At 46.0% G+C, this 23,778-nt stretch overlaps 2 protein-coding genes across 2 annotated transcripts in view; one reads left to right on the top strand and one right to left on the bottom strand.

Annotated features, from left to right (window-relative positions):
• ELAC2 (elaC ribonuclease Z 2) overlaps positions 1 to 23,778 on the bottom strand; it is a 103,735-nt gene that overhangs the window by 44,356 nt on the left and 35,601 nt on the right. Inside the window, exons 11-15 of the mRNA XM_085857167.1 lie at positions 16,941 to 17,039; positions 16,533 to 16,674; positions 5,502 to 5,587; positions 4,346 to 4,467; positions 3,782 to 3,881 (exon numbers count right to left, since the gene is read on the bottom strand). Coding sequence (XP_085713293.1) covers positions 3,782 to 3,881; positions 4,346 to 4,467; positions 5,502 to 5,587; positions 16,533 to 16,674; positions 16,941 to 17,039 — 549 coding nt within the window. The remainder of the gene's footprint in view (positions 1 to 3,781; positions 3,882 to 4,345; positions 4,468 to 5,501; positions 5,588 to 16,532; positions 16,675 to 16,940; positions 17,040 to 23,778) is intronic.
• Positions 6,745 to 12,327, top strand: LOC147011826 (uncharacterized). The gene is made up of 3 exons (XM_085857887.1): positions 6,745 to 7,615; positions 7,727 to 8,727; positions 12,197 to 12,327. The coding sequence occupies exons 1-3, from the start codon at positions 7,374 to 7,376 to the stop codon at positions 12,325 to 12,327; spliced, it is 1,374 nt and encodes a 457-aa protein (XP_085714013.1). The 5' UTR covers positions 6,745 to 7,373.

Raw genomic sequence — 23,778 nt, 5'->3', positions numbered from 1 at the left:
ATATCTATCTCTTTCTATATCTCTCTGTTCCATCGCCACCACTCCAAACAGTGCAGCACTCTCCCACACGTGTGTATGTGTGTGTGTGTGTGTGTGTGTGTGTGTGTGTGTGTGTGTGTGTGTCTGTCTCTCTGTGTCTGTGTGTGTATCTGTCTCTCTGTGTCTGTTGGGTGGTCGCTAGAGTGCCCTTATTGTCGGGTTTTCCGTGTGTGTGTATCTGTCTCTCTGTGTCTGTGTGTGTATCTGTCTATCAGTGTCTGTTGGGTGGTCGCTAGAGTGCCCTTATTGTAGGGTTTTCCGTGTGTGTGTGTGTGTGTGTGTGTGTGTGTGTGTGTGTATGTGTATCTGTCTCTCTGCGTCTGTGTGTATCTGTCTATCTGTGTCTGTTGGGTGGTCGCTAGAGTACCCTTATTGTAGGGTTTTCCGTGTGTGTGTGTGTGTGTGTGTGTGTGTGTGTGTGTGTGTGTGTGTGTGTGTGTGTGTGTGTGTGTGTGTGTGTGTGCGCGCGCGCGCGCAACGCAAGGCTCCACAGCACAAACCAGCAAACCGATTTCGATGAAATTTGGTGATCAGGTGCCATATGGGATGGGAGTGTGCGCGTTTGAGTTTCGTTGCGAAGCAACCACCAGTTGCTATGCAGCAGCCGAAAAACCGCGCACGGTATTTTCAATACTTGTCCTACAGTTTTGAATGTGGAAAAACGAGACTTCGGAATTAAACACTTCGAGATATTTAGACAATTTTACTCGAGCTGATTTTTGATTTTATTTTTCAAATGGTAGTCCTTCAAAAATAGGGTGTCTATTTACAGTCATTTTTATCTTGCCAAAACGAAGTTTTTGCAAGATATATTAGTCAGCTTGTATGTTGTGTTTTTTTTTTTGTTTGTTTGTTTGTTTGTTTGTTTGTTTGTTTGTTTGTATGTTTGTATGTAATGGACAGCTCTGGAGGCCAGAGGAGTCAACCGATTTTGATGAAACTTGACAGGTAGGTTCATACCAGGATCTAGTTCTATGCTTTTGAGCACCGTTGCTATGGACACCACCGTTGCTTAGCAATGGGACTTTGAAATGTTTTAAAAATCATAAAAAAATAATTTTTTCGAAAATCAAAAATGGGCTTCTCGGCTTTTATGCGCACTATAAGCAACCTCTTTGTCAAAAATTTTCAGCCCGATCCATCAAAAACTGTATGACTAGTATACAATTATGTCGCAACCACCCATGTCGCCTACCGGCGTGTGTGTGTGTGTGTGTGTGTGTGTGTGTGTGTCTGTATGTGTGTGTGTGTGTGTGTGTGTGTGTGTGTCTGTCTGTGTGTGTGTGTGTGTGTGTGTATCTGTCTGTGTGTGTGTGTGTGTGTGTGTGTGTGTGTGTGTGTGTGTGTGTGTGTGTGTGTGTGTGTGTGTGTGTGTGTGCGCGCGCGCGTGTGTGTGCGCGTGTGTGCACGTGTGTCTGTGGGTGTGTGTGCATGTGTATGTGTGTCTCTCTGCCTGTGGGTGTGTGTGCGTGTGTGTGTGTGTCCAGACAGTGTTTGTCTCCCGACGTATCCGTGTTGTCGCCGGCCATGTCCGGGTGGTATTCATGGTATGACCGGTAGAAAATGAATTTCAGAAATAACTTTGTTTCGAACTTCACTGTTATTGGGTTCACAAGTCAGTAAGTGACCACTATATTCATTATGGGTGTGTGTGTTTCTGTCTGTCCCGAGCATAGCTTCGTGGGTTTTGATCCGATCCTGATAAAATTTGGGTGGAAGGTTTATATCATGATATAGTTGTGTTTTCCTGAAAATGGGCATGCTGCGCCCATTATGGGTGGAGCCACGCCCAAAAAGCGTGTTTTTAGAGGGTAGCTGATTTCAAGTTACATCTTCTCCGAGGGGGTTTGTCGAATCTGGCAGGGTTTCGGTATTTGGTTAGCCCAATGGCACCTGCATAGCCCCACGGAGCTCAATTTTTCATTTTGTCCCAAGGTCAAGGTCACAAGGTCATAAACTTAGAAAATGTCAAAAAAAATCAATAAATTGGCCATCGAGCTCCACGGGTTTTCAACTGTTTCGAATGAAAGTTGGTATGCAAGTAGTGCTCTTCAAGTAATACAACTTTCATCATTTACGTTCTTCCCAATTGCTGCCAGTTTGCCCGTGGCATCCCCTCGGAGATCAAATAATAAAAAATACCCCCGTGTGGGGGTGACGGTCATCTCTATAAGTTCTCAATGTTCAGTTATGACCGAAGACTACTGCGCAGTTCGGTTAAAGATGACTCGGCATTTTGGCGCGTGCGCGCACACGAAATTATATTTTGAAAACAAATGCCGCCGTTTACATTTCGGGTTTTGAAACTTTTGCACCTTCGGCGGAAAATGTATAAATATAAAAGGCTAAAAATGTGTTTTATATTTATATTTCATTTCTCCTTCCTTCCTTCTTTGCGAATCGCATCGGCGTTTTTGGCCATCTTCCAGATCACGTGACGATCAAACGGGAAGGAAATTCAAAAATCTGTCCGGTTAGATACAAGATAATATTTTTTACTATCATAATCAATAAACAGTTGCCGAATATCTTGTAGAATGGCAGACCAGATAGGTTTTGAAAATGGCGATTTTTATAACTTACGTGACCTCGTGACCTTGACCCTGACCTTGAACCCGGACAAAAGTTATATCGTTGTGCAACACTCATCGACCTCTACCCACATACTAAGTTTCATTAAGATCGGAAAGAAAAATTGTTGACGGACGGACGTACGGACGGACATTTGGTCCGGCTTTTTAAGGTCATCTCGGCAGAGATGACCTAAAAAGGTGAACCGTGTACATTGCTCGTGAACCATCACCGTCTTCAGACTTGTTCTATGTAGAATCATTTTGATGAGACAGTATGAATCATAATTAACGCTCCACCGTTTTACCCACCACCTCTTCACTCTCCCTCCCTCCTCACTCCCCCACCCCTCTTTCTCTCCCTCCTCTTGGTATTCCCATCAGCGAAGGAGCAGGTGGTATTTTCAAGTAGAATAATAAATGTTACCATTTGAACTGCTGCATTAAGCTCCCATTCCCGCTTCTTCAATCCTGGAAGGAACGCTTTTAAAACGGACATCTAAATGACTAAACGGGCACAATTAGTATATTCCAAGTCAATCGATTATTACCTTTCCAACCAAGGAAATGGATTATTAGCTTTTCAACGGTACCATTTATATTATTCTATGAGAGCAGAAACCGCTACATACGTAAAAGCATTAAGTTCTGCTTCTTCTTCGCATGACGGACGGACGCATCTCCTCCGAGCAATAGTAACATCTCTTCTCTCCAGGAGCGAAAAAAGGAGTCACTAACCATTCCCTCCAGCAGGGGGGTCAGTGATTAATTTCAGTGAAACTGGATAACCTGGCACGTGTGCATAATTTGGTGAAGATTGGCTCAGCCATTTTCGATTCTACAATGATCAGACAAAGAATTGTTTATTTTATATAGTAGGAGGAGCCAGACCAAATCGGCTGACAGTATTCCTCCAATCAAGAATCAAGATAACTCAAACATGGCTCCTGTTTGGAGGAAAAATGAGCTCACCAAGTGGGCTGGGTTATTATGAACGAAATGCAATAGACAGATACAATGTTAGAACACAACTGTGGAATAAGTGCTTTCTGGATCTCACAAAATCAAAGATAATAATAATTTTTAAAAAAACATAAGGTTAACTAACACTGCATACACCAAGGAATTGCAATGACAAGACTTTCTACAAATCGGACTAAATCCATTCACACCTAATGCGGAACAAGATGGCGCTAACATTACGAGATTTGCACGGTAGAGCAGAGCCAGTCCCCAGGAAGACAGTGTGTGGATACATCGCAGATGATGTCTCTGCAAGACAGGCAAGAGGCAAGCAATACGAGCTGATGGCAACAGTGGAAGGGTAATGCTGACAAGTTCTAATACAGTGCTACAAATCTCTCATTCAAACAAAATACAAATAATTTAAATTTAATAAATAAAAAGTATGATGGGGAAACAATTGGAGAAAAAGAAATATCTTTCAAATAATTCAGAATATTTGTGTTTCCCTCACCATCATCACCCCCCCCCTTTCCTCGGCAGGCCATCACCCCCCCCAACCCAACCCCCAAAAAAACAGATAGGATCCACAGAGACATGGCAATAAAGGGAGTGGGGACGCTGCTTCAAGAAGAGATCGCAAATTACCAGGTAAAGATTTGAAAGTTTGAAAAAGTATATGGCCGTTTTGGAAACTGTACCAAGTTCCCTTAAGTCAGGAGCATACAAATTACCGACCATTTCCAGCGCTGCCTGCAATGCGAACACCTCACCGGCCTTGCCATTGACATCAAGGGAAAGTGCCTCGTGGCACTCCTTCACACAGTCGGCAAAGTCAGGAAGATCCCATGCCTCCTGGATGGCCCTCTCCTTGTCTTCTTCCGGCACAGAATCCCTGGACACAAACAAGATAATTCTTTCTTTGAGGAATAATAACACCTTTCAAACCATACACAATGGCTTCTAATGTGGAACCACACACGCAGTGCCTTTCCAACGAGGAAACCAACGAACATAAATACACTCAGAGATGGATGCTTTTGTGGAATGATATACATCTTTCGTGCTGGCGACGAGACTTCAGATTCTCATTTTGCTTTTTCACAAGATCTCAAAAACAAGGACAATGTTTTAGAGAAAGTGAGTGAGGGATCAAGTATTAGCATTTCAAAGAATAGACCAGCTCATAATATTGGAGCAGGTAAATGGATTTGCTTTAACCGAAGCAATGGCAAAGATTTTTTTTAAGAAAAATTGTCCAGAATGGAACAACTGTGGTAAACTGGTCGATCTAACATGATGCGAGTTCTGAGAAAAATGGGTTCAAAGTTCAGATTCCCGTTTGGAAACCCTTTCAATTCCAATTGAACAAATATCCCTTTCAACCTCAAACCTTTTGTTCGGAACTGCCATTCACACCAAAGGTGCACAGACCATGAAAGCTTACTTTAGTGCACCGAACTCAATTTGGCCCAAGGTGTGGGATATGTTGGGTTAGTTATACCGATAATTGAAGAGAAAAATTATGAAGAAAAAAAAAGGGAAGAGGAAATATATAAGAATGTGTTTACGCCATAAATCAAACATCATGAGTCAGAATACATTGCAGATGTTTCATCACAGGACAAAATATATAAAAGTAAGTCAATGTCAGTCGAATCGACATAATAATCACACAAAGATAAAAAAAAAATCCCACAAGTAACAGAGCAAGCATTAAACAAAATATTCTGAAACCAAAATGGCATCATCGATTTAATATGCGCAATTAATTTGCAAAATGGATACAGCGGCATTGTACAAAACGTAAATATCCTGAGAGATTTGAAAGTGATTAAAGGAGGAGCATTTCTCAAGCCGAGACACAAGGTCAGAGAGTTGGTACAGTCCCAGTGGGACGGACCAGCAGACAGCAAGAGGCAAGATCACCTGTGCCACTGCCGCTGGGGTCGAAGTTCATACTTAAGCATGCACTCAGCTCGCGTATGAGGAAAGGGCAAGTCCACATTGCCAACCTGTGGGCCCAAGAAATATGTATGAGTGGCATTGTGATCTCCATCAAATATCACATTTAGAGCAAACAACAACAACAAAAACTGCAGAGACCTCTTCACAGTTTGCAAAGCCTTGACTACCCTTTATTTCGAAGAAATATTACTATGGAAGCACTTAGAAAGAAAAGTACAGGACGAGCGAATTCAGCCACTGAGATGAGATCGAGTTGAAAAGGGCAAGCTCAAATTAAAAGAGATGTTCGAGTTGAAATGACCAAACTCAGACTGAGAGCAGTAAAGATCCCCACCCCTACCCTTTCAAAAATGTTTCAGCCAAAAACACGACTCGTCTTCCAAAGGAAACAGGAAACTCACCCACCACTGCAGAAAATGTGACACTGGCTGGAAACTACATATAAAAGGGTTAACATCTGTACAGAGTTTGATTGGTGCAGGAGCAATCTTTCACGGCGAGGAAATATTGTTACGTTTGAGGGGGGGTATGCATTCAAAGGGTAATTAGGATGTTTAATTAGGTATGCCATGCTGTTCGAGTGTACCAGGATCTCGATGTAATAAGTAGCAATTCAGTGGTGATAAGTTGTCTAGTAAATGTCCATTTCTTCAAGGGGGAAATGATAATTGTCACGTAATTAGATAGGGACACGGGATAGGGTAAGTGTGTCTCCGTAAACCCCTTTTAGTATTCCCTGGAGGCTTGCCGTGACGTCACAGGACAGTGCTGCGGATGGCTCCGCCCCGTGATCACGATTGGCGGAAGGCGACGGCGCAGGGCCAATAAAACGGCTCGATTGGAAGTGACGAGGATGGGAGGATAAAAAGGCTCTGTTCGGGGAAAAGGTGAAGAGGAAGAAGATCGGGACAGAAAAACCGTTCTGGTGGAGGCTGTTGTGCTGGGAGCGTGCTGTGTTGTTGCGCTGATTCGGCCCTGGTTTCATCGTGTCTCGAGGCCTTCCTGTGCCTCGTGCCTCACCTTGGTTGGCTCTGGGGTTCTGCTGGCTCTGAGTACGGGGTCGAACGGCGGGCGACCTGCCTCCCTCTCCTGCTCGCAACTTGGTGCCAGAACTGGTTCCCTGGCGGCTGTGAGCGGACTTGGGCCGACACCAGGAGGTCGACAGTACCACGGTGTCTCCTGCCCCTGACGAGCACAACGCCAACTCGTCCGGCGCTAATCCAGGGACTGTTGCGTCCACACCACGGGCCAGCCTGACCACCAGGACCAGCTACGTGTGTGTGTGTGTGTGTGTGTGTGTGTGTGTGTGTGTGTGTGTGTGTGTGTGTGTGTGTGTGTGTGTGTGTGTGTGTGTGTGTGTGTGTGTGTACCTGGCACCTTAGAGGGTTTGAGATTTGTATATTCATTGGAATTGTCTTTGTTTTCCCCACGCCCGAACACACCACTATCCCGTCGAATCGCCCCGGATCCCTCCTCTTGCCGAGTCTTGTTATTTCTGGTTAGAGAAATAAACGTTATCAACTCAGTGAAAAGCGACTCGTGCCACCTTCCTCGTCCCGTTTGCGGTAGAGCGATTAGAACCGCCATCTTTGTGTTATAAATAAATAAACCACCTCCATCGTTTCGGATCATTCTACGTTAGCGGGACTGTTCAAGTCCCGTGGACGTCACATTGGTGTCAGGGTGTTGGATGTTCGAACCCCTCTAAATTATATACCAGGATTAAAATCTCGCCACGAATTGGAATATAAAATTACTACAGAAAAGCGCGGGAAAATTTTGGCGGGATTTTTCAAATTAAAATTAATTGGCGGCAAACGGGACTTCTGCACCATGGCGGATGTGCAGATGTTTGAGGAGGAAGGCCACGTGTCTGGCAGCGAGTCGGGGGAAGAAGGGAGAGACGGGGGTATGGTTGGAACCTCCCCCATTCCGAGCGTGGACCGTGCTTCATCGCCCGTAACGGAGCCGGCAGCGCCGGAAACCGGCACGATGACGATCTGGACAATGTTGGAACGTTTAATGAGTGCAATCACAGCACAGGGGGCAAAAATGACGGCACAGGGGGCACAAATGTCAGAAATGACGGCACAAATGGAAAATCAATTCGTGACACAGAGGGCAGAAATGACGGCACAAATGGAAAATCAATTCGTGACACAGAGGGCAGACATGACGGCACATAGGGCAGAAATGACAGATCAATTGGGGGTAATGGGGCAACAGTTGGGTGCACGGATTGATTTAATAAGGGTTGAATTGGGGGAAAAGATGGAGAAAATGAAAACTGAGATGCAGGAGTGTGTGGATGTTAAATTGGGAGAAATACAAAGTAAATTCGAGGATAGATTGGAGGAAACAAAGGTAGAAATTACATTGGAGGGGGAAAATATACGGAAAAAATTTGTAGATAAAATTGATGCAACGAACATTCGGGTTGATAAAGTGGATGAAAGCCTGGAACGTCATCGTGCCTGTGTGGATGCTCGTATGCAGCTGCAAGTTGAAGAGTGGGGAGAGCTGAGGAAGCAAGGGATGAATTTGGCGGAGGAGGTAAAAGGATTGGAGGCTCGTTTGGACGAACAAGATAAAATTATGAGCCAAGATGAAGTCTTGGTTAAAGGCCTGGTAGAGCCGTCTTTTTTAAGTAGAGTGTCCGGGTTGGTTGAGGAGCAGCTACAAACTCGCGACGGAGCCTTGGAGGAGGTTGTGCGGGCCCAGAAGATCCTGCGGGAAGAGGTGAATCGGTCCATTCAACGTTTGGAACAGGAGGCAAAATTGACCCATGAGACCCTCACCACAAAACATCTTTGGCCACAGTGGGCTCCGAAATTGGATACGCAGCCACAAGGGTGTTTGATCCCTGGGCTGGATTCGGACAAGGGAGAAACTGAGAAGCGGGCCACCGTAAAAGTGATCCCCCTGGTAAATTTTGACGGGTCAGGGAGCCTTGAAGCTTTTCTGACGCAATTTGAGTGTATTTCCCGACTAAACGGGTGGAATGAGCGGGAACGTACATGGAATTTGGTGGCAACGTTGCCGGGACCAGCCGCAGATGTGTTAAACGTGATCGCGGAGGGGATGTTGACCAGCTCCCACATTTGCAAGGCGTTGAGCCGTCGGTTTGGGTTTGCAGCAAACTGTGATCTGGTGGGGGCCCAGCTCCAGCACCGCAGATTAAAGCTGGGTGAGACAGTGCAGGAGCTGGCACAGGACATTTACCAATCAGTCAGGATCGCGTTTCGGGACCTTACAGTGGAGGCATGGGACAGACTGGCACTCGAGAAATTTTTAGCTGCTCTTCCTGACCCTGAGGTCCGAGCGCTAGTGGAGTTACAGGATCCACCCACAGTGCACCGAGCGGCCGAGTGCGCGGCCAGGCTGGCCTCGTGGAGTCGGCCGGGTCGGGTGCCCGAGAAGCCATCGGTGACGATCCGACAGGCGGAGATTCAGGATCAGGGAGGGGGGCTGGGAGAAATTGGCATTACCCAAATGTTTCAGGAAATTTGCCAGAAACTGTCAAGTTTGATAAAGGGTAATTCGGTAGTTGGTGCGCCAAAGCGGCGGGGTCCAGCCCAGCCAATAGAGCAATTCGATTATGGCCGAGGGGGTCCGGAATCGGAAGAGACATTACACAGATACCCACGGGGGCCTTTTATGGGGAGTTGTTTCCGGTGCGGGCGAAGAGGACACGTGCACCGATATTGCCGGTACCCGGCGATGGAGGGACCCTCCAATAGACTTTTAGACTCGGAGAGGATGAATCCTCCTGCTGAACCGCCAGGTCTATCCGAGATGCCCTTTCATAGGTCGGGTCCGGAGATCACTGTCGGGGGTCGGGAAAACTAGATCGGGCTGAGCATATAGGGCCATGCTCGGCTGCTGAGATTGTGGCAAAGTGCCTCCTTTGGTGAAAATAGTGAATAGTGGGAAAATTGGCATGGGTTTGTAAGTTCTGCTGGGTTTTAGAGTGACAATAGGGACAGTGGGTAATTGGTAACAAAGCGGGCACAAGTGGCTGTCCAATGGCTGGTGCGTGGATCGGGTGAGAAGTGCTGTGTGAGTTGTTTCAAGTGAAGAAGTGAAATGTATGGTGCACACGTTGATTTTTTATTGGACATGGTGTGGTAACAGGGAAGGTCATGGTCGGTGAAGTGTTAGAAATGCAGGTGTCACATGTAAGGCCGATGGGGTGGGGGATTCATGTGGGTTTTGTGGGTGGGGATGATGTGCTTGTCCGCAGGGATTGCTGAAGCTCATGGTGAGCGGGAATTGCGACCCCCTTCAAGGAGATTCACCCCTGGTGGCTAATGGTGACAGTGTCTGGAGGCAACTGAGAGAGGGTCTGGTTGGGCGATCAAGGCGGGTAGGACCTTGGCGACCCACGAAGGCCAGAGGAGACAGTGAGACCCCTTCCAGTGTGTTGTACGGGATGAGAGCTGATGGCTACCAGGGGGGTGGGAATCAAAGGGAGCGGGGGCAGAGAAACGTCCAGGTTGGACTAAAGCTTACCTGTGGGCATGGTTGCACCTGAGATGCCCCCATTATCTTGTGGTAACCCACCCCACGGCCATGACGGGATTCAGCTTGCATGATTAAAATGGGGACCATGACCTAGAAATGTGATGATGACCATGGTGTGAGTGTTGTGAAGATGTGTGAGTCCCACTCGATCCCGCACAACTTGACATGTGCAGCAAGGGCATGATGTCCGCATAATTTTGGGGTCAAGCAAATTTGAAAATTGGCTCCCCAGGTAACGCTGGGTCTATTAGCATCCACTGGGGGACGCGGTCAAGTGTAAATACCCCATGAATAGTGTCGTCAAGGCTTAGAGTCGGAATGTAAAGTATAAGTGTTGTGTTTTTTTTTTTGTGGAACCTTTTGTTTCCCCTCCCCAGATCACTGGAAGAGTGTTGGGCAAGAGCGATGATTCAGAGGATGGAGTGCAACTTCGCTCAATGCTCTCATGTGATAAAATAAATAAAAAATAAAAAAATGAATGATTGTTTAGGCGAAGATAAGGCCATAAGGGGGTAGTACATTAAGCAGGATAGGTAAGTTAGCTGCAGCTCGCTGCCCATTGCCCCTCATACTTTATTTCGGTAGGTTAAATAGGTGTGAGTCAGTCAGTGTTAAGGCTGGTACTGTAGCGCCTGTGATATACCTTGCAGGAGCTGCGGTACCAGAGGAGGGGGCAGTGTTACGTTTGAGGGGGGGGTATGCATTCAAAGGGTAATTAGGATGTTTAATTAGGTATGCCATGCTGTTCGAGTGTACCAGGATCTCGATGTAATAAGTAGCAATTCAGTGGTGATAAGTTGTCGAGTAAATGTCCATTTCTTCAAGGGGGAAATGATAATTGTCACGTAATTAGATAGGGACACGGGATAGGGTAAGTGTGTCTGCGTAAACCTCTTTTAGTATTCCCTGGAGGCCTGCCATGACGTCACAGGACAGTGCTGCAGATGGCTTCGCCCCGTGATCACGATTGGCGGAAGGCGACGGCGCAGGGCCAATAAAACGGCTCGATTGGAAGTGACGAGGACGGGAGGATAAAAAGGCTCTGTTCGTGAAAATGTGAAGAGGAAGAAGATCGGGACAGAAAAACCGTTCTGGTGGAGGCTGTTGTGCTGGGAGCGTGCTGTGTTGTTGCGCTGATTCGGCCCTGGTTTCATCGTGTCTCGAGGCCTTCCTGTGCCTCGTGCCTCACCTTGGTTGGCTCTGGGGTTCTGCTGGCTCTGAGTACGGGGTCGAACGGCGGGCGGACCTGCCTCCCTCTCCTGCTCGCAACTTGGTGCCAGAACTGGTTCCCTGGCGGCTGTGAGCGGACTTGGGCCGACACCAGGAGGTCGACAGTACCACGGTGTCTCCTGCCCCTGACGAGCTCAATGCCAGCTCGTCCGGCACCAATCCAGGGACTGTTGCGTCCACACCACAGGCCAGCTACGGTGTGTGTGTGTGTGTGTGTGTGTGTGTGTGTGTGTGTGTGTGTGTGTGTGTGTGTGTGTGTGTGTGTGTGTGTGTGTGTGTGTGTGTGTGTGTGTGTGTGTGTGTGTGTGTGTGTGTGTGTGTGTGTACCTGGTGCCTTAGAGGGTTTGAGATTTGTATATTCATTGGAATTGTCTGTGTTTTCCCCACGCCCGAACCCACACCACCATCCCGTCGAATCTCCCCGGATCCCTCCTCTTGCCGAGTCTTGTTATTTCTGATTAGAGAAATAAACGTTATCAACTCAGTGAAAAGCGACTCGTGCCACCTTCCTCGTCCCGTTTGCGGTAGAGCGATTAGAACCGCCATCTTTGGGTTATAAATAAATAAACCGCCTCCATCGTTTCGGCTCATTCTACGTTAGCGGGACTGTTCGAGTCCCGTGGACGTCACAATATTTTTGACTCCTCAATGTCTCAAGCAATGGTGTCATGCACGACGAAGTTTCCGCAAGCTATAATGTAATGCCGCGATGTAATGTAATGCTACGATTCTTGCACAATGAGTCTTCTGCAAGTTATGATATCATGCACGACAAGACTTTCGCAAGAAATGTCATACAACAGTCTATGAGGTCTTGCACGGTGAGCCTTCAGCAAGAAATGATGTCATGCACGATTAGGATTCCACAAGCTATGATGTCATGCACGATGAGGCTTCTGCAGGATGTGATGGCATGGATGATGAGGCTTTCGCAAGCTGCAATGTCATGCCACAAGCTATCATGTCATGCACGATGAGGTTTTCACAAGCTATGAAGTCATGCGTGACAAGGCTTCCACAAGCTATTAATTAATGCACTGAGGCTTCCGCAATCATGCGTGATGAGGGTTCCACGAGCTATGAAGTCATGCGTGATGAGGCTTCCACAGGCTAAGAAATCATGCGTGACGAGGCTTCCACAGGCTCAGAAATCATGCGTGACGAGGCTTCCGCAGGCTATGAAGTCATGGGTGACGAGGAATCCGCAGGCTATGACGTCATGGGTGATGAGGCTTCCGCAGGCTATGAAGTCATGGGTGACAAGGCTTCCACAGGCTGTGAAGTCATGCGTGACGAGGCTTCCGCAGGCTGTGAAGTCATGCGTGACGAGGATTCCGCAGGCTAAGAAATCATGTGTGACGAGGCTTCCGCAGGCTAAGAAATCATGCGTGACGAGGCTTCCGCAGGCTAAGAAATCTTGCGTGATGGGGCTTCTGCAGGCTATGAAGTCATGCGTGACGAGACTTCCGCAGGCTAAGAAATCATGCACGACGAAGCTTCCGCAGGCTATGAAGTCATGCATGACGAAGCTTCCGCAGGCTAAGAAATCATGCGTGACGGGGCTTCTGCAGGCTATGAAGTCATGCCTGACGAAGCTTCCACAGGCTAAGAAATCTTGCGTGATGGGGCTTCCGCAGGCTATGAAGTCATGCGTGACGAGGCTTCCGCAGGCTAAGAAATCATGTGTGACGGGGCTTCCGCAGGCTATGAAGTCATGCGTGACGAGGCTTCCTCAGGCTATGAAGTCATGCATGACGAGGCTTCCGCAGGTTATGAAGTCATGCGTGACGAGGCTTCCGCAGGCTATGAAGTCATGCGTGATGAGGCTTCTGCAGTCTCTGAATTAATGCATGACGAGGCTTCTACAAGCTACAATTGCATGATAAGGCTTCCAAAGGGTATGATGTCATGCACAATGAGCTTTAAATCCATGACAACAGACACACACACACACAATGAGGCTTGCGGCCATAACTGCAAAATATAAAATCAAAACAATACAAACCAGGCACAACAAATCCCGCCCATTTATTGATGAAGTTATGAGCGAAAAACGATTTTCACCTTTTCGTGACCTGCCCTTGACCTTTGACCTAATTGGACCCAAAAGTTAATGGGGTCGTCTGGGGTTCATTACCCACCTGTGGATACAATTTGACAGTGTGTGAGCTCGCCGTTTTCCTGTAAAGTTGTATTTTCGTAACCATGTTTTAGTTTTCATGGAAAATTTGTAATTTTGACCGATGACCATGACCCCCAAAACTTCAGACCCTCCCGATCTTCAGAAATATGCCTTTTTCACTATAGAAATGGGAAGGATTACAAGTGACAAATAGAATAAGGTTCACTATAAGCTTAGTTTGAAGTAAATCAGATCATTTTTGACGAAGTTATGAGCGAAAAACGATTTTTATCTTTTCGTGACCTTGAACTTGACCTTTGATCCAATTGGACCCAAAAGTTAATGGGGTCGTCCAAGGTTCATTGCCCACCTGTGGATTAAATTTGATAGTGTTTGCTAAAGCCGTTTTGCCGTAAAGTTGCTAACAGACAGACAGACAAACAAACCGGACGATTACAATATCCCGCTCCCTCCCTCCAGGGGGGGGGGTGGAGGGGGGAGGGATAATATAGGAACAAGCTTATAAGTAGTTGGCACAAGGATTAGGAAAGGAAGGAGGGAATAGAAAATAAAACAGTAGTGAAACACCAAGGTATTTAATGAGAACCTCAGATATTAAGAATTCATTAGAAAGGCATAAGAAACTAGATATAATTTGACATCGCGACATCGACCGATATACCTCCGCACACATCAAGTCTGTACTTACTCTAACTTTGACCGAAAACCTCAAGACCATTTGACCTCAATATGTAAACATCATGGTACATGAACTTAGTTTAGTTCAAGTGCCATAGCCAATGGTATCACATTAACAGGAGTTTTAATATGACCTCTGACCCTAGACATTTTAGTAATAAATAATCTATCATGGATGGACGCACTGACGGAGGTTTTTACATACGTGTACCAAGTTTGATTTAGATCCCTTAAGCTGTTCTCGAGCATCACATTTTACCTGACTTGACTTCTAACCTCATGAAGCCGAAATGTAATAAGTTCATCTTTGCATCATAAGATAGACTTGTACCAAGTTTGGTCAAAATCCCATCAATGGTTCACAAGTTTGCGTGGTAACAGAATTTTTACCTAACGGGACCTCTAGACCCCCATATTAGCAGTTCATCTTTATATCATTATACAAACTTGTACCAAGTTTGACTTGAATCTCTTCAGCTGTTCTTAAGTTATTGTGGTAACGACAACCGATCACAGATGGATGGATAACCCAAAAACATAATTCCTCCGGCGACTTTGTTGCGGAGGCATTAAAAGAAGAAAGGAAAAAAAAAGGTAATTTACACTCAGAAGAAATGAAAAAGCAGAGCACTTCTACATCATTATACACTATACAGTCCATGTCTAGCTAAACAAGCTGTTGCAGAAATTCTCACATCATCTGTTCAATCCACCTCAAACTTTCACTCACTTGCCGATTGACTAACTCTACCGTAATTGTAATGTCAGACTGCAGAATCGAAAAAGGCCAAAAATTAAACAAGTCTGAAGACGACGATGGTTCACGAGCGGTATTTGACGATGTGGATTGTTTCAGAAGTCAAGGATGAGACAATGTGATAATGTTTGACCAAGTTATAAAAATGATCAACATGATGTGGTACGAGTGACAGGTTATTCGCTGCAAATGTCGAAAACCCGGTTTCGTTCAACAACTTAAAAAATTTGACCTTTGCATAACCTTTAAAGGTCACAAAACAATGTTATGGACATTAAAATAAGGAAATGAGATACGTGCTATAGCTTATTGGAGTTAGTTCGGCGAAGAAGGTCGATAACTCGGTTCGATTCCCACAACATTGAAAATTTGACCTTTGTGACCTTTAAAGGTCAAATGTCAAGGATTATGACCTTTGGTGCAAAACTTCCTCTGGAACATTCCAGAAACAATATAACGTCATATAGGCTATATGGCATTTCGCACTCATCAGATTATCCATACTTTGATGAAATCAGCGTAAAAACAAATTTCAAGGGGGTGCCACGGGCAAGGTGTTCGAGATAGAGCAAAATGGTTTCAAGACTTTCGGTGGGGAATGACCTCAAGATTAGGCATAAAAAAATATTGTCATCCTAGCTCTCAAAGTTTGGGCGGTCGTATGATTTTTATGTCAAAATTCGAAATTTTCTAATTTCGTGACGTTGTGACCTTGACCTTGTGACGAAAGTGAAAAATCGCGCTCCGTGGGGCTATGCAGGTGCCATTGGGCTAACCAAATACCAAAAACCCCTGCCAGATTCGACAAACCCCCTAGGAGAAGAAGCAAATTGAAATTGGCTACCCCCTAAAAACATAATTCGCAATTTTCTAAGTTCGTGACCTTGTGGCCTTGACCTTGGGACGAAAACGAAAAATCGAGCTCTGTGGGGCTATGCAGGTGCCATTGGGCTAACTAAATACCGAACCCCCTGCCAGATTCGACAAACCTCTCGGAGAAGAAATATTTTTTATGTCAAAATTCGCAATTTTCGAAGTTCGTGACCTTGTGACCTTGACACGAAAATGAAAAATCGAGCTCCGTGGGGCTATGCATGTGCCATTGGGCTAACCAAATACCAAAACCTCTGTCAGATTCGACAAACCCCCGCGGAGAAGATGCAAATTGAAATTGGCTACCCCCTAAAAACACGTTTTTTGGGCGTGGCTCTGCCCATAATGGGCGCACCACGTCCATTTTCAGGAAAACGCAACTCGATCATGATATAAACCTCCCACCAAAATTTTGTCAGGATCGGATCAAAACCCACGGAGCTATGCTCGGGACAGACAGACAGACAGACAGACAGACAGACAGACAACAATAACGAATATAGTGGTCACTTATTTTTTTCGTGAAAATATTTTTCGTGAACCAATAAAACAAAATAAAACACATACAGGCCAAATGAGCTGGTTTTGGCATCGGGTCAGATCATAATGAAATCACAAAGTCGAACCAGCATCATGGCCATCAAATTGACAAAATGGGGGAGAAGAATGGATACAGAAAGTGGAGCTAGGTTTATAACTTGGGCATGGCAAGCCCAAATATATTTGGAAAGCAAAACCAGCAAAGCCGCTGTCCCTTTCCACAAGTCTGAGACAAAAAGGAACCAACCGGCAGCGGCGTGTGTGCAGGCAACTGCGGGAAGATCCCAGGATGGATCAGATTCAGTTGTGCCTGGACTTCAAACTGGGTAGGAAAGTGAACACAATTTGCTTGTTCATTCACAATTAGGTGCTCCGTACCTTCACCAAACCTGGCAGAGATCAAATGAAGAGGAAGAGTTTTGAGGCATTGCTAATCTGGTGGCCTGGAAACCACACTCAAGCATAACAATCTCAATGCATTGCAACAAGCATGATCGATAGAAGTGTATACACATTCAGAAACAGTTAATCTATCAAGGATGAGTTTCACAGTGAAAACATCCATTGCAACCAAAAAAATTAATGAAGCAATGGAGAAAGATTAACAGACCAAAAATAACTTTTTGACTTGTATATGCTGTCCAAAAATAATCACCTTCGCATCCAGTCCTGGTAAGTGGGATTGGCAAGCACTGTTTCTGGAGTCATGTGGACAACTAGAGCCACAGGAATTTCCTTCCCATCAGTTTGACATCTATGGGGTGAGAAACAAGACTCTTATATTATTGATGAAGACTCAAACTGAGTTTCAAACTCAAGGCCAAAGTCTATCCTCTTTTGGAATGTTTCAAATTTAACACTGACAGGCAAAGGTTGTAAAAACAAAACAAAACAACAACAAAGACTTGACTTCCAAAGACACTATAATAAGCAGGCAGATAAACACAGCTAAAACAACAAAGAGAGCAATCAGAGATTGCATACCCTCGCCAGCACTACTTTTGAATGGTGTATTTTTATAGGTTTTATGGTAAATCCAATATGGCTAGCAAACGATGTGACCTATGACATCATATGTGTGAACCTTTTGTTCCTCATGGACAGGCGGTCATACATGTAAAGTTTCACCTCTATCTGTTCAGCTACTTCAGAGAAGAAGATTTTTGAAGGTTTTTTTTTTTTAAACAATATGGCTACCGAATCACATGACCGATGACGTCATGATTTTTTTTGTGTGGACCATTTTATCCCTGGATGACCCTCAAAAATTTTCATTCTGATCGGATGTGGCATTCTACATATGCAATTATGACGTCATAACGAGGGCACCTGTGATGTCAAAGAAAAATCACACTCATTCCCAATGAGGATAACTTGCTATGTGCCAAGAATCCATTTTGTCCTTGGTGTGGTTTCTGAGATAGAAGTCCAAAGTTTTATGTTTTTCCAATATTGCTGCCACACTACGCGACCTATGACATAATTATCATTAAAACGTTCTATACGAGTAGTCGCACCAATGGTGAAAATTTTGTCTCGATCCAACAAGCGGTTGTGGAAAAAAACACGAAAATTCTGTGCGGACAGACAAACATACCCAAATGCAATACCCTCTCCTCTGGCGACCGCAAAGGGGAGCAGTAGAGTCGGCTCCACCGAACACACAGGAATTTACGTCATGACCCTCGGAGCAGTCCGAAAGGCACGGGCCCGTACAGGACCATGAATCGCCAATAGTTCGACCGTGTGGGGTAGGGTTAATTGCCAAACTTCAATATACCTAAGTACCCACGCGGCAAAGCTACCGGGAAATTCACACCTTCGGCAGGCCTCGAGCGGGACGAGCCGTTACCGTGCCCGAACCGTGTGTAACCCGAGCGGATAGTTACCGAGGCCTGTCGGTCCAAATGAACAATTACGGCAACAACGGCCTTCCTAATCCCCAATGCACACCGTGGCAAACCAATGGCAGAAATGACAAAGAACGAGCTGGTACATTCAACAAGTGGGGAATTTATTTACAATAATCGGGGGACGAGGGGAGCGCGTAAGGGCAGAGTTATCCGAATGAAGAAGGGTTTCAAATGTACAAGCAATTCCTTAAACAATTCTACTTAGAGACAGGGCCCACCGAAACACACACGCACACACAAATACCCAGAAAGAGATGGACCTCGAGGTCTTTATTGCCCCTTCAGCTTGGGACGGAAGACGAGCTGAGGGAAGAGAACGTGACTGGCTACCGAGCCGCGTTAACGCGGCTGGACGACCGCACCTTCCCGGAGTACCAGGCGCCAAAGGATGGAACAGGGAAGCCAAATCCAGAGGAGCCGAGATGAGGTGATCTCCCATGATGAGATGGTCGACCGCTTATCGTAATGCGCCAGACGAGATGCCTCGGATGCACGGGATGCAGTCAGCCACAGACCCAGACAGAAGCGCGCTCGAGCAGACGGGACGCAATCTTCAATCTTTTCCCAATGTTTTTCCCGGCGGGTCCGCTCCCCCGTCGCCTGCTCCCATTGGGTGGATGGCGTGTCGCGGCTCCGCCTTCTTGAGAAGGACTGCCCCGGCTTTGGCCCGCGCATCGCCCATTGGGCGGAAAATGACGCATACCCTTATTTGGTGCGAAACCTGAACGAAGCGCTCCTTGCCCATATTTGGGGCCAAGCCAGAGCGAAACGCTTCGTGACCATATTTGGTGCGAAATCCACACCGCCTGGGGCATGGAATTACGCACACGCCCGCATGCCGGCGAACGCATGAAGAACGCGGACAATGCCGCGAGCAGAGTGTTGTTGTTGTTGATGTAAAAATCCTAACTCTAAAATAATTCACAGCGCACGTACAATTAATCACCCATTAAACATAGGACGGGACCGGACCCTACCTAGAAACACATACTTACCGATATAACTGATCAATAAGGACTCTGGCTGTTGTGTGCGATGGGTTCCAGATTCGTAACAATATTACTTAGAGCAGTATAAATTTATTAAATGGGCATACATTTGGAAAAAGCAATGGGGCAGCCACACTGTGGTTACATTAATATAAAAACACGAGGTATATCAAATGCGATTCCTAAAATGGAGCTACAGGGATAGCTCATGAGTAGCATACTCAACTTCCAGTTGTCCCATCTGGATTTGATGTCCACAAAGTGCTATTTTGGTGGTATTGTAAAAGAGGCGCTGCATCATCATTCAGATGGGTGCCAACCCAGCTGTCCCATCTGTTAGCATGTGTATGTTAAAGATCTCATGGTAGCTTTTGAAAAATAGTAGGCCATTGCTGTATGGTGTGAGTGGCCAAATACGAAATTTCCCACTCTGAGTAGGCCTCCTTCGGTAGCAGCCTTCAGTGGAGCAGAGGCTTGTCCAGGGACAAATTCTCGGCTATATAAACAACATTAGTGGATGGCCTGGTGCTCCCGAGAGGAGTAAACGAGCAACAACAAAAACTTCCGAAAGGATTGTTTTTGCCATTCTCTATCTATCCCTTGTCTCACTATACCTGTTGTTGGCTTAATGGTTAGGGTGGTGGGCTTGGGATTTTAGGATCCTGAGTTCAAATCCCACTCAGCTGTTGAATTAATACCAGGTGGGGTTAACTCGACCTGTCATCCTTCCGAGGTCGGTAAAATGAGTGCCAGCATGCTGGTATACTGTGTTGGAGTGGCGACCCGTCCAGGATTGTGCCCAATAGCCAAGGAGACTGCTTAAGCAGCACCAACGCTCTGCACAAAGTATGGTCGCAATCTCCTCCTCTCTCCTCGTCTTACTGGGGACCATCTACATATGACATGTAGAATTCTGTACTAATAAAAGGCAATGTGTATTCAAACTTTGCATGCATACTAAAAAAAAACTCCAAGGAAGTGCAAGAGTGAAATTTGGATGTTTGGGTTAATTAAAACACCCCTTTTGAAGATAAGTAACAGCCTTATTTAATTACATCCTTCATCAGGTGATCCTCAGCCACCTCGCTGTCTGGGGTCTTACGGCACTTCCTCGGTAACTTTGGTGGGGTCTGAAGCTGCTATGTTTTTTGGCCTGCTCAACTTTGCCTTGACTTGGAACAGGCCGCAACGATTTCTGAACGATAGGTTATTTTTTTCACTTTCCTCACTCACATTATCCAATGCCTGTTCATCAGAGCTACAAATCGCTGGGCATGTTACAATGCTTATAAACACCTGGAGACATCAGCATTCGTTGTTTTATTTCATTTCTGCACATGCTCTCGCCACAAGTATCTCTTAAACTTATTATTATTCTTCTTTCGGCTGCTCCCATTCGGGGTCGCCACAGCGGATCATCCGTATGATCCGCATAGTGATTTGGCACGTTTTACGCCGGATGCCCTTCCTGACGCAACCCTGGTCGCCTCTTACGACACAGGGATATGGTACACCTATTTTAACCGGGGTATACACCGGCCCAGTATACTGGTACTCATTTTGCCGACCTCAGAAGGATGACAGGCTGAGTCAACCCCCTGGTGTATTAATTCAGTGGACCAATGGGGCTTGAACTCAGGACGTTTTGGATCCCAAGCGTCTGCCCTAACCACTGCGCCAACACCAGGCTACAAGTATCTCTTAAACTAAGATTTACAAAATTTAAGCTCCAGAATGGAACTTACAAGCAATTCCGACTCCTAGAAAAGTGTTCATTTGTCCAATTCGAACATGCGTGACATTTTGGGTGTCTCTGGGAGGTGTATGTTGAATATAACGGTTCGGTGATCGCTAATTGCGTGCCAAGGGCACCTTTTTTAATCAACTGTTTCGTTGGAGTGCTTGCCTGAGTGCTTAAGCCACTTGTTGAGTGCTCTCGAAACTGCTTGCTTGTTAGTTTCAGGAAAAAGTACCCGTACTTTCAATCTCACATCGATTTCAATCTCACATCGTACGTTTCCGCCTTTGTTGGGTCCTGTGTTGCAGTGTGGTGGATGCCTCGGGAGGTGTCTCATCCACAAAAATGTGCAATTTCATTTTTCTAGGACATCACTGTTTAACCTTCTTGTGGGATATCCTTTTGTTATCCACCTCTCACTTTGACATCAATACATTGAAAAAAAAACACATAAAGGTCCATTCGACCAGGTGATCGCCATGTTTGTTCGAGCTGTGAAGACACAGAGTATCGATTGACATTTTGTGTTCTGTGGCTTGATACATTTTTTAAATTGAGTTTCACAAATTACCCACTTTAATTCCTCTTTCAAAGAACGCTGTTTCAAGGTAAATCTTTATGTTTATAGTTTTTATTTACTTGATGCGTGTGTATGTATATAAACTGTATTACCACAATAGCACTTAGCATCAATGTGTGTGTTATTGGTTATTGGTTGTTGGTTGTTAGCTCCATATAGGGGTTCCAGAAAGTGGAACGGAGCCCCCCAGGTCTCAAAGTATCCACCTCCGTATGAGTGTGTTTGTGAGTGTGCACGCGTATGTGTGTGTACGTGCAAGGTGATGTTGTCTACTATTTCCACATGTGGATCTGTTTCAGGAGGTGAAACATAGACCTACCACATCTCAAAGTATCCATCACCGTGTGTGTGTGTGTGTGTGTGTGTGTGTGTGTGTGTGTGTGTGTGTGTGTGTGTGTGTGTGTGTGTCTGTGTCTGTGTCTGTGTGTGTGTCTGTGTGTGTGTGTGTGTGTGTGTGTGTGTGTGTGTGTGTGTGTGTGTGTGTGTGTGTGTGTGTGTGTGTGTGTGTGTGTGTGTGTGTGTGTGTGTGTGTGTGTGTGTGTGTGTGTGTGTGTGTGTGTGTGTGCGCGCGCGCGAGATATTCTACATATGCGAGTTTCAGAATGTGGAATGGAGTCCTCCCAGGGCAGGCTCAAAGCATCCACCTACATTTTGGAAAGGAGTCACGATTCATGGACCAAGCTGTGAAGTTTTCTGTTCTTAGGTTTGTGTCGAGGGCTCTCTTCAGGATCGTTGCTGAGCTCCAGACAGCTTCCAACTGTAGTTCGTTTGTTATAATATTCCCAGAGATGTTTTTTTAGCTCACCTTTAAAGTAGTTCCAGGGAGCTTATGGGATGGCGCGTCGTCCGATGAAACTTCACGACAACTTTCATCACCCACGACGTACCAAAGTTTGTTCATGACATGAGAAAAATCGGGCTCCAAGGAATTTAAGGGGGGGTTGCCCCCCAAAATATGTATTTGCTTTCTTCTTCAAAATGACACATACAATTCCGATAAGATGACCATCATCTTCATCACCCATGATACACTAAAGTTTGTTCATGACATAAAACAAAATTGGTGTCCAAGGGGTTTTCAGGGGGGGGGGTTCCCTCCAAAATATGTATTTGCTTTCATTTCTGAAACCACACACACAATTTTGATGAAACTTGATGACAACTTTTATCACCCGTGATGTACCAAGGTTTGTTCATGGCATTAAAAAAAAAATTTTTAATAAAAAATCCAGAGGTATTTACTTCCTTCTCCATTATATATTTTGTGTGTCATCCATGCCTACCAGTGGCTGCCTGGTTATCTTATCCAGATTCTACCAGGTGAGTGCCCAGGGGTACTGCCCCTATGAAAAATATCTCTGTGAGGTTCTTTGTCATCATTCCTGTAGGTCCAGCTATTGTTGCAGAGCCGGGTATCGGCTGCGAGCACGACCGCTAGGTGGAGCAGTAGGGTCGACTCTACCGAACACCCGGAATCTAGATCGTACCTTTCGGAAAACTCCGAGGTACGGGTCCCTTACCGGACCGTGAATAGTCAATAATTCCACCACGTGGTACAGGGTTATTTGCCAATCTTAAAAATACCTCGAGATCCACGTAGCGAGTTACCGAGTATTCACACCCTCGACGGCACTCGTCGAGTCGAGCCGTTAGCAGGCCCGACCCGTGCGGATGGTTGCCGAAGTCCTGTCGGTGAATTACAAAGGCTGTTGCCGCTGTAAATGTACATTTGGACCAACACGCGCCATGCTAAGCCGATGGAAGAAACACAGCAACGAACTGATACATTTAACAAACGGGGTATTTATTCACAGTAATCGGGGAAACGAGGGAAGCACGTAAGCGCAGAGTTATCACGACTAATAGAGAATGCAAATTTACACACAAGCACTTTAACAATTCCGACTTAAAGATGGGTCCACACACAGACGCACACCCAAAAGAAACGGACCCAAAATGGTCTTTATTATCCCTTCAGCTCGGAGGGAAGTCGAGCTGAGGGAGGAGAAAGTGGCAGTCTACCTGGCCACGAGCGCGCGGCTCGACGTCCGTACCTTCCCGGAGCACCAGTCGGCACGAACGGACCAAGGGCAGCCGACGCAGGCCATGCCAGTGACGAGATGATCCAGGAACCAGAGCACGCCAGCGAAGAGATCAGCCGGGAACCAGAACACGCCAGCGACAAGATGAGCCGGGAACCAGAACACGCGCTCGTGAATACGGGGCGTAGATTCTTTCCTACCCGCTCGAGCAGATCCACCCGATTATTTGCT

The sequence above is a fragment of the Eptatretus burgeri genome, chromosome 15 (assembly GCF_056783735.1).
Source record: "Eptatretus burgeri isolate ZD-2024b chromosome 15, Ebu_testis_v1, whole genome shotgun sequence".
Taxonomy (NCBI): domain Eukaryota; kingdom Metazoa; phylum Chordata; class Myxini; order Myxiniformes; family Myxinidae; genus Eptatretus; species Eptatretus burgeri.
The sequence above is the reverse complement of the archived record's forward strand: the minus strand, read 5'-3'. Positions and strand labels throughout refer to the sequence as shown.